The sequence below is a fragment of the Phaseolus vulgaris genome, chromosome 5, assembly GCF_000499845.2.
Source record: "Phaseolus vulgaris cultivar G19833 chromosome 5, P. vulgaris v2.0, whole genome shotgun sequence".
NCBI classification, from domain to species: Eukaryota; Viridiplantae; Streptophyta; class Magnoliopsida; order Fabales; family Fabaceae; genus Phaseolus; species Phaseolus vulgaris.
This window is the reverse complement of record NC_023755.2, coordinates 13,097,222-13,108,591: the sequence shown is the minus strand read 5'-3', so window position 1 is coordinate 13,108,591 and position 11,370 is coordinate 13,097,222. Positions and strand designations below refer to the sequence as shown.

The window sequence follows — 11,370 nt, the reverse complement described above, 5'->3', positions numbered from 1 at the left end:
GGTACAAGCATAAAACACAAGTATTAGCCACAGAAAGTGAATCTTATTAAGAATGAGGAATAGACAAAAAAAAAATCCAAAACTGAGTGATTTAGACCATGTAAAGAAGTCAGCCCAAAGAGAGAAGGAAGCTACATTTGGAAGTATTAGAAATCATTTTGTCCTAACTCACAAGCATCACATGCAGATGCATGGCATGGCACAGTTAACAAGTCCGACTAAGACATTACATTAAAATCACTAACATTTGTCGACAAACTATCAACGGAAAAAGAAAAGCATAAATACTCACACTGTTTATTGCAAGACCATCTCATTGCTAAAATTATCATTTATACATATTACACCTATCAGTTTTAATGAACTAAAGGACTAAAAAACGAAATAAGGCAGTAACTATATCAATAACATTCCACCTTCATACAACAAACTTGCTTTACAACTGTGTAGTCAATGATACACCGACCAAAACCCAAGGAAACGAATGCAACTAAGATCACTGTTGAGAACCATCAAATCTTACACAATCAAGCCATGAAACAACTACTTCAATAGCGGGTCTCTGCCTAGGATCTTGGTCTAGACATTTACAAGCAATGGCAAGCATCTCTAGTAGCTGTTTCTCACGATCCTTATGCCAAATTGCTGGATCAAAAATATCCTGCTCCTTATTCTCAGATTTCATCTGAAACACCCAAAAAACCAGATTTCTGCAATTTTTCCCCTTGATGACTTCCACAGGTCTTCTACCAGTAAGAAGCTCAAGAAGAACAACACCAAAACTATAAACATCACCCCTAAAGGTTGCTGTCAGTGTCTGACTATATTCTGGAGGAATATATCCTAAAGTTCCTACCAAGTCAGTGGTGACATGAGTGTCATATGGTTGAAGTAGTCGTGAGAGACCAAAATCAGCCAAATGAGCTTCAAACTTGTCATCCAAAAGAATGTTGCTAGATTTAACGTCCCGATGCACTATGAATGGTTCACAACCCTTATGCAAGTAAGCTAATCCACGTGCAGCACCTTGTGCAATCTTGAGTCTTGCATCCCATTTTAGAGCTGCGCTTTCATCCACACACTCATGCAGCCAATAATCCAAGCTTCCATTCTCCAAGTACGAGTATATTAGCAATCTGTCATTGCCATGCCGACAATATCCTTTCAGAGAAACAAGGTTCTTGTGTTGAGCTCTTGAGAGGGCCTCTACTTCAGCTTGGAATTCACGTTCCATCTGACCACAGTCACCTGAAAGTCTCTTGATAGCTGCTTTCGTGCCATTTGGAAGATATGCCTTGTAGACAAGACCAAACCCACCACAACCAATAATATTTGCCTGGTTGAAATTGTTTGTGGATTTTAACAAATCTGCAACTGTAAGATCCTTGCAATCTGAATTCTGGAAAAGCACCAACTTTGAGGAAACAAGTGCCTCAGATAACCTGTGTGGCCTGCCATTGAGTTCCTCATCATAGTTATCGATGGGCTTATCGTCATCCCTCCTTGACGTTCTTAGCAGTATAATTGCAAGAAGAAGTGCAAGCCCTATCCCTATACTGATTGTTATGCCGAGGACATTGCTTCTACCAAGCTTTTTGGAAGAACCAGAAGAAATTATGGGCTTTGTATTGTTGACAATTTTGCAAGGAGAATCAATTTCCCTACAAAGCCCTTCGTTGCCCTCAAAGCTTGAACTTGGGAAGCTTAAAAATTGGCCCCCAGTTGGAATTGATCCCTCTAACCGATTATATGCCACACTGAACTTTGACAAGAAAGTGAGGTTGTTAAATGATGGAGGAATTTCTCCAGAAAGATCATTATAAGACAAATCTAAGGATTCCAAGTTCTCCATCTCTGAAATTGTGCTAGGAATGGTACCAGTTATGTTGTTCCTGCTTAAGTCCAAGACATGAAGAGCTTTCAGTTGACCAATTTCGGGCCATATATTTCCACTCAATATGTTATTGCTCAGGTAAATTGAAGGAGGGAAACTTGAGGCCTGGTTATATTGCAGTCCACTTGCACTTGTGTTTCTCTTAACAAAGAGAGGAATGAATGCAAAAGCAGCAAGATTTGCTCTATTACAGTTTGCACACATGAGGCCCTTCAACTCTGTCAAACTTTTTGGTATTTCTCCTGTAAGAGAATTATTCGAGAAATCGATATAGAACAAACTGTCCATCTGACCAATCCAAGAAGGAACACTACCATTCAAATGGTTCCAAGACAAGTCAAGAACTGCCAACTTCCTGCAATTGGATAACCAAGACGGAATGTGACCTTTAAGACCACAATTTCCAAGTGCTAAAACCATAAGGCTCTCAAATCCCACCGTGGCACTTTTTGGAATTTCCTCACCATGGAAATTCTTGGTGAGGATAAGAGTGGTGAGATTTTTGCACTGCTGCATAACAGACACTGCCCGAGATAAGTTCTCAATGCTGTTGTTTGACAAGGATACAAACAAAAGTGAACTTAGGTTTGCATAGTTTTCGGGGATAGAGCCAGTTAAGCCATTCCTAGCAAGACTTAAAACCTTCAATTCACGACAATGGGACAGGGAAGTTGGAAGGTATCCAGTGAAATGATTAGTAGCAAGGTCGAGTGTTTGAAGATTAGACAAGCCAGTGAAATTAAGATTAATAGGCCCTGACAAGGAATTATTTCGAAGGTTAAGCACCCTAAGCTTAGAGCATAAAGCCAAGGTGGAGGGAAAGGGTCCAGAAAATGAATTGCCATGTGCTTCTAATTCTTCTAGCTGCAAAAGATTCCCAAATACATTTGGAAGTTCCCCAGTAAACCTGTTTCCACAAAGCACCAGAATTTTTAGGTTAGAGAGCTTACTTAGTTGCTTGCTTAACTGGCCAGAAAAATTGTTGGCAGAGACGGAGAGCTCCTTCAAGGCTGACATTGAATACAAGGAATCTGGAAGAGGGCCAGTAAATGAATTGGAATCCAAATGCAGCTGTTGTAGAGATGTGGTGCAGTTGTTCAAGCCTTCAAGACCACCAACAAAATTATTTGCTGACAAATCAAGGGTGCGAAGTTCCTTGGTAGCACTGCAAATTTGTGAACTGAATCCGCCAGTGAATGAATTGTTGCTCACGTTTAGAGCAATGAGATGAGGGAACTCCTCAAAAGGGAAAAGAACTCCAGAAAGTGAATTGCTAGAAATATTCAATACTTCAATGGATTGCAGACCAGAAAGGGCTCCAGCAACAGGTCCAGACAGCATATTATGGCTCACATCAAGGAACTTCAACAGCTTCAACTGGGAGAACTCCACAGGCAATTCACCTTTAAGGCGATTCAATGAAAGATTCAGCACACTGAGCTGATCTAGCTGTGCTAAAGAGGGTGAAATTGTGCCATTGAGACCCATTTCAGGCAGGATCAACTTGGTCACTCTACTAGTAACTGTTCCACCACCTCCAGTCACATTATCACAAACAACTCCACGCCAGTTGCAGCATACAGTGTCATTGGACCATGCTGTGAGGATAAAACCACTGGTAAGTTTTCCTGCAAACTTCTTCAGAGCTGATAGATCATGAGGGTCACAAGGGGCTTGATTATTATTAAGCCCTAGTGACAAGCAAACTAAGGAAGCCAAAAAACACCATTGCAAAAGTGTCATTGAGAAACATCTGAGCAGCACCATTGCTGAAACCAAACTGATATATACTCTGCTCAAAATCAGGACTAAGCTCCCATGAGCACAGCAGAAGCTAGTATCACTGAAAAGTGCAGCGTTGTGCTTGAGAAGAAGAACTACAATGAAGTATCTTTTAGTCACAGCTCCAAGACTTCCAACCCTCGAACTGCAACAAACAACTTGCAACTTGCAAAGGAAAGCCACAATTTGAAGGTAAAGTTTTGGATTACCAATCCCCACTCAAACCAAATCCCAAGAACAAGAGATCTAGACAGTGGGAGAACACCAACTCAAACTGAAAGCAGATTCAGAAACACCTCCCTCGAAGAAAGAGATAAGATGCCCAAATGAAGATACTTATATCCCATATCCCCAAACACCAAAGTAATTAGAACAGGGACCATATGGCAACAGCTTGCGGACGAAGCAACCAACAGTGGCCATTAAAAAAATGAAAGTGAGACAACAATCAACAACGCAAGTGGAGCGTGTGAGATCCCTCAATTCCAACCTGAAATGTGAGATCTTTGAGCTTAAAAACAAAAGGCCATAACCTCAAAACTCAACTCAACTCAACAGCTACCATTTAGTTACATGAAAAAAATCAACGGGATCTCTTGGGACTCAAAGCACACCCCAAAGACAACCCTTTCAAACAACAATGAAGTTTGTGTTTACTTGGTGCAGCAGAAACCAGAAAGGTTTGAAATTTAAGCACAAGGGTGAACTAAGCGAGCAGAGGAAAGAAAAGGGGAGCCAAGAACAGTGCCCTGAGAACCTACTCTCAACAAACTTTCATCAAAGGGTCCCCTTCAGCTTCCAAACCAAACCCTTTTTTTATTGTTTTCTCCCTCTTAAGATTTTGATTTTTTCTTTTCTTTTTCTTCCAAAGGGTAATAGCTGTCAGCTCTCTCTGATTTTCAAACCTAAACAGTGATCCATAGAATCTAGAGGAAGACAAGGATAGCAGAAATCTCAAATCAAAAAACCATGATGTAGGAGAGATGTAGGATGGTAAAAGACAGAAAAGGAAAGTTCTCTCTCTTTACTCAGAATCCCCTAAATATTTATTAGAAGAAATAAACTATTTCCTTTAACACACTTTTATTATTAAATCATTCCTAAACTTGTATATGAATTTATCAAATCATTTAAGTCTGTGTTACCATGATTTTTTTATCAAATGCATTCAAATCATTATAAAATATATTAATTATCTCAGGTAAGAATTTAATAGATGTATTATTTATATATAAAAATACATTATGCAGTTTTGACTAAGAAAAAAAACAGCTAAGAGATAATAAAACGATACTCCCATGTAACTTAATCTTTTTCTCTAAATACTGTTTATAAGGAAGTTTTTATATAATTAAATTGTTTTATTATCACATAATTTAAATACAATATACCATAAATAATATATTTAATTGTGTTTGAATAATCCATTTGGATACTTCTAAATTGTTATTAATGTAAATAAATATGTTAAACATACGTGATATTTATATGAAAAGAAAAAAAAGATTATTGATAAACTATTATAATATATCATGTAAAATTAATTATTATTCATATTACTATATGAAAGAAATATTTTTTATAATTGATTTTATTTTTATTTTTAATTAAATAATTTAATCTTTCATTAAATTAAAACAATTTAATTATTTAATAGAATAAACAATAGTACAATCACTTTAATCAAATTAATTACATAACCCCTTAACTAAAAAAAATATCACACAATTTTTATCCTTAAAAAAAATATTTTTTTTTATTTATATTTCTTTACCCATAGAAACGGGGATATGCATATGTTTTTGGCACACATGTAAGATATATTTGTTGGCATGAAATTTAAAATTAGAATTATCAAGTTTATTATATATGTTGTGGATTATTTATGTATAAAAAAAATATGCATTTAATGTTTTTATGTACAAAATTAGAATCTTTGTATAAGTATTATATTAGAGTATTATTTATATAAGTATTAGTTAGTAGATTTGAAAAGGGGTTAGTTAGATTTGATGAAAGTGGAGAAGAGAAGAAATGTTTGTGGGAAGAAAAAACAGAAAAAGGGTGGTGACTTAAGAACACATGCAGGCCCCATTTTTGTCTCTCATTGTCAATGCTGTCCACCTAATTTTGTCTCTTCCTTTCCACTGCTACTCCATGCCTGCTCCTGCTCCTGCTTCTGCAAAACCACCAAAACACAACAAACAATGCCTTTTCTTTTCACTCTTATCATCTATTTTTATCACATTCAAGTCAAAACCAGGGTAAAAACTAATTCTCAAAATTACTTTACTTTTTATTTTCAAAAACTTTTTTTTCTGTTTTTTCCTCAATCAAATCAATAACAAATTATTTTCTTCACTTTTTTCTCACATCCAGATTCAAATAGAGAGTTAAACTAGGTTATAAACTAGTCAAGAGATTTTTTTATCATGCATTGAATTAAAATAACAAAGATTGTGAAAGTGTGTGAACATTTTTCAATGGAGGAATTGTTAGTTCTCAGACCGTTGACAATTTATCTCACCAACTGTGTTTGACCTCTCCCTTTTAGTCAATATCCAATTTTCTTTGCTTTCGGTGGAACAAATCTATTGCTTCAATTTAGGATGTTCAAAAATGTGTCACATCTATGAAAGAAATAGTAATTTATTCATATATATTTTATCTCTAAATTATATCAATAAGTAAATTATTATTTACTTATAAATATAGATATATACGCATATTTGCATTATCCACATATTTATTAGTATGTTAAAAATAAACATAAATTAATTAAAAAACCATAAGTTAAAAATTTTACTCATAAAATGCATCATCTTTAAGTAAATTAAAATATCACATTACATATAAATCTTATTTACCATTTTTCAATAATAACTATATGTTAGATATAAAATAAATTGTGTTATTTATATAATTTTTGGATATTTATTTATTTATTATATAGTTGTATTTAAGAAAGCATTTACAATGTCTTTGGTTCTAGTGTTAGGTTGTTCATAAAGATGGAAAACTGGGATGTATATAGGTAAACCAAGTGATGTGAAGGAAAATGAGAGTGTGGATGGGTATTGTTGATTCTCACTCACATATGAAGAAAGGCAAAGAAAGTCACATGTGTGGAAAAATAGATTGAAGAAACTATGATTGAAGAAATTATTCACATAAGGACTCTCATAAATCACAAGATAAGTATTTATCTCTATTATAGAATGTATGGTATGAGAGAATCATATATTTTAAGATCCTTATGGCGTTCATTATTGTACGCTTTGATTTTACATATGATATCATACCATGGTGGCTTAAATTTATGATTTTACATTAATCATATTTTCCCCAATTTTATGAACTTAATCTTAAAATTATGAATGATCTGAGCATAAATTTTAAAGTTTTAATTTATCCCTTTATTTTGTTGTGTTATGAATTTGATTTCAAATTAAAATCATGAAATCTGAATTCTTTCGTTGCATTATAACTCATGAATTTTATTTGAATGAAAGAGGGAAAGATTACGATAAATAAAAGTAATTGCATAAATATATATATTTTTATATTTTGTTCATGAATGATATTATTTCTAGAATTAATTGTATGATAGATTTGTAATCACATAGTGATAAAATATTTATGTTTTATTTAGTTCCAAATTAGTGATTAATTTTATTTTAATTACCTATAGAATGGATGCTAAATTATTGGTTTATGAGTTAATTGAAATTCATTATTATAGGACATTTTTGGATCACCCAAAGGTTGATTATTTGTCCTTATAATAAATGAATATGACTGTTGGTAGCAAGTATTGTTATTAGTTTTATTTGTATATTCAAAGATGACAAATAATTCTAGTTAATGCATATGACCTACAAAATAATGTTAATATTATTAGCATCATTATGTTTTGTGTATTAATGTATCACCCAAAGGAGAACATTAGTATGCATATAATATTTGTTTGTTCTATGAATATATATTGTATGTTTAAGTCATGACTCAAGTATTAATGTTAAGCATGTGTTAATTGAAGTATTTGCTCATATATATTACATTTGCATGTTAAGTCTGATCTAGTCTTTAATGGATTGGATTTTCTAATTGGAGGGAATAAGTTCAATTTCACTTAAGTGTGTTGGATCTTGATTTGGCCTTTCAAATGAACTATAATACCATGAAGACAAATGAAATGTGCATAAATTGCACAGTATGTTAGTTCAGGAAGATACCAAACTTAAGAATCAAGGAAGTCATTCCATTCATTATGTGAATAATTAAAGAGCTGGAAAGAAAGTTCATAAGAAACATGAAAAGGTTAAAGGGTCATTAAAGATTAATTACTACTCTACTAAAATCCAAAAGAAAAATGACAAATGTTATTTCTGTGGGAGATATGGACATTTCCAGAAGTATTTCCCTAAACGTAAAGTTTGGTTCAAAAAGAAATGTGAGAATAATGATTATGTATGTTTTGAATCAAACTTAACTGAAGTTCCACATAACATTTGGTGGATTTATTCTAGATGTACAACTCATGTTTCTAATATGATGCAATGATTCCTTTCAACTCAAATGAGAAGTTAGTCTTCATGGGCAATAGAGTGAAGGTTCCAATGGAAGTTGTCGGGACTTATAGTTTAATCCTTGACACTGAATTTCATTTAGACTTGTTTGATGCTTTTTATGTACCTAGTATTTCTTGGAATTCAGTTTCTTTGTCTAAAGTGGATGTTGTTGGATACTTTTTTTAATTTGGAATGGTTGTTTCAATTTGTGTAAGTGTACTTTTATGTATGATTGGATTTATTACACTTTATGATGGTTTAATTTATATGTTGAAACTTTTACGACCTTGCATCATAATGTTGGTGCTAAACGTAATTTAGTGAATGATTGTTTTGCTTACTTGTGGCATAAGTGTTTAAGACACATTTCCAAACAAATTATGCAAGAAGCACTCAACTTCTTGAAATTGTACACACGAATATATGTGAATCTTTTGAAGTAAGTTCCTTCAATAAAGAAAGGTATTTTATCACGTTATGGTTATGTCTATTAATTGCATAAGAAATCTCAAGTTGTGAATGCCTTGGAAATTTATATAAATGAAGTGGAAAGGTTATTAGACATAAAAGTGAAAATTGTTAGGTCAAATAGAAGTGGTGAATATTATGGAAAGTATGATGGAAGTGGACAACACCCTAGTCCATTTGCTAACTTCCTTGAGAAACGAGGTATTTGTTCTTAATACACAATGTCAAGTACACCACAATAAAAGGGTGTGTCAAAAAAGCGTAATCAAACCTTAATGGATATGGTCAGGAGCATGTTAAGTAATTCATTTTTACATGTATCATTGTGGATGTATACTTTAAAAACTACCATGTATTTGTTGATCGTGATTCCTAGTAGTTCAAAATACAAAATTAGATGCAAGAAAATCAATGGATATTTCATTGGTTATCCAGTAAATTCAAAAGGGTATATGTTTTACTGTCCTACCTATAGTATAAGAATTGTTGAAACTGGAAATGCAATTTATGGAATACTTATTTTAATTACTGTGGGAAAATTAGGTTTAAGGTTACTCATGTTTTTCGTGAAAGGAATGCATGAGCTGATAAGTTGGCTAATTTAGGATTTATTCATAGAGAATCATTTCATTGGTATAATAGGCTTCTTAAAATTCTTTATGAATATGTATTGTCTACATATATATATCGTTTTTGTTAACATATGGGTTTTGGTCTAGTCCCCCTGTATTTTTTTGTCTATTTTCTTTCTTTCTTTTTTATTTTTTAATAATACTTTTTTCATGTGATGGTAGATGATTGTTGTTACTTGAGGTGTCAGCCTAGCTGAGATGTCAAGTTGCATTGTGATGTCTAACATGAAAGCTTTTATAAAAGAAATGTTCGGTCCATTGAGAATGGTGAAACCAGTGGGAGTGAAGCATCACAAAATGTGTTGATTAAGGAAGTTAGAATACAAGTTCATTTAACTTGGAACTCTACTTCAAGAATTGGTGTTCCTCATGTTGAACCACACAACGATGAAGAACAACAACAAATTAATTATCCTAAGCGTAGAACAACCACAAGAAATATTATTAAGAAGATCTTAAAGAGAAAGGAAATTCACTATTTCAAATGATTATGTTGTTTATCTACAATATTCAAAAAATGACTTAGGCATTGATAATGATCCAGTTTCATTTTCGGAAGCCATTAATGGTGATAATTCTGATAAATGGTTAGATGCAATGAAAGATGAGCTTAAATCGATGGCTCAAAATGATGCAAGAGAGTTAGGTATAAATGAGTCTTTAAAACTAAACGTGACTCTCATGAAAATATTGAATGTTACAAGGCTCGACTTGTTGCCAAATATTTTACTCAAAAGGATGACATTAACTCTAAGGAAACATGTTTTACCATTTCTAAGAAAGATTCCTTCATAATTCTCATGGCATTAGTAGCTCATTATGATCTAGAGTTGCATCAAATGGATGTTAAAACTGTCTTTTTGAACGAAAATTTAGAAGAGGATGTTTATATGGACCAACTAGTGGGGTTCATTGAAGAAGGAAAATAACACATGGTGTGTAAAACTTAAGAAATCAATATATGAACTTAAACAAGCTTCCAGGAAATGGTATCTTAATTTCAATGATATTATTGTGTCCTTTGAATTTAAGGAAAACATTGTTGATCGGTGTATATATCTGAAGGTCAGTTGGAGCAAATTTATATTTTTTATTCTGTGTGTTGATGATATTTTGCTTACCACTAATGATTTTGGTCTATTAAGTGAGACTAAGAAGTTTATCTCTAACAAATTTGAAATGAAAGATATGAGTGAGACATATTATGTGATATGAATAGAAATATTTCGTGATAGATCACAAGGACTAATAGGTTTGTCTCAGAAAGCATATATTAATAAAGTTTTACGGAGATTCAGAATAGATAAATGTTCAACATCTCTTGTTCTAATACAAAAAGGAGACAATTATGTCTCATGCAATGTCCAAAGAATGATTTGGAACAGAAACAAATGGAGAATACCCCCTTATGCATTGATTTTGTGTGTTAATGATATCTTGCTTACAACTAATGATTTTGGTCTATTAAGTGAGACTAAGAAGTTTATCTCTAACAAATTTGAAATGAAAGATATGAGTGAGACATACTATGTGATATGAATAGAAATATTTCGTGATAGATCACAAGCACTGATAGGTTTGTCTTAGAAAACATATATTAATACAGTTTTAAGGAGATTCATAATAGATAAATGTTCAACATCTCTTCTTCTAATACAAAAAGGAGACAATTTAGTCACATGCAATGTCCAAAGAATGATTTGGAACAGAAACAAATGGAGAAGACCCCCTTATGCATCTATTTTTGGGAGTTTGATGTATCCTCAAACATGTACAATGCTAGATATTAGTTTTGATATCGGTATGCTCGGGAATCCAGAATTGGATTATTGAAAAAGTGCAAAGAAAGTCTTAAGATACTTATAAGGTACAAATAGTCACATGCTTACTTATGGGAGATTTGATCATCTTGAGGTGATTGGATAAACATATTCAAATTTTGTTGGTTATATGGATACAAGAAAGTTTACATTTGGTTATGTGTATCTTTTAGCCAAAGGATCCATTTCATGGAAAAGTGCAA

General features: G+C 33.0%; 1 protein-coding gene across 1 annotated transcript; it reads right to left on the bottom strand.

The window, feature by feature from the left end:
* Window positions 1–296: 296 nt before the first annotated feature.
* On the bottom strand, window positions 297–4,749 carry LOC137835184 (phytosulfokine receptor 2-like). Its single transcript, XM_068643559.1, has one exon. The coding sequence runs from the start codon at window positions 3,659–3,661 to the stop codon at window positions 497–499; it is 3,165 nt and encodes a 1,054-aa protein (XP_068499660.1). The 5' UTR covers window positions 3,662–4,749; the 3' UTR covers window positions 297–496.
* Between the last annotated feature and the right edge of the window lie 6,621 nt (window positions 4,750–11,370).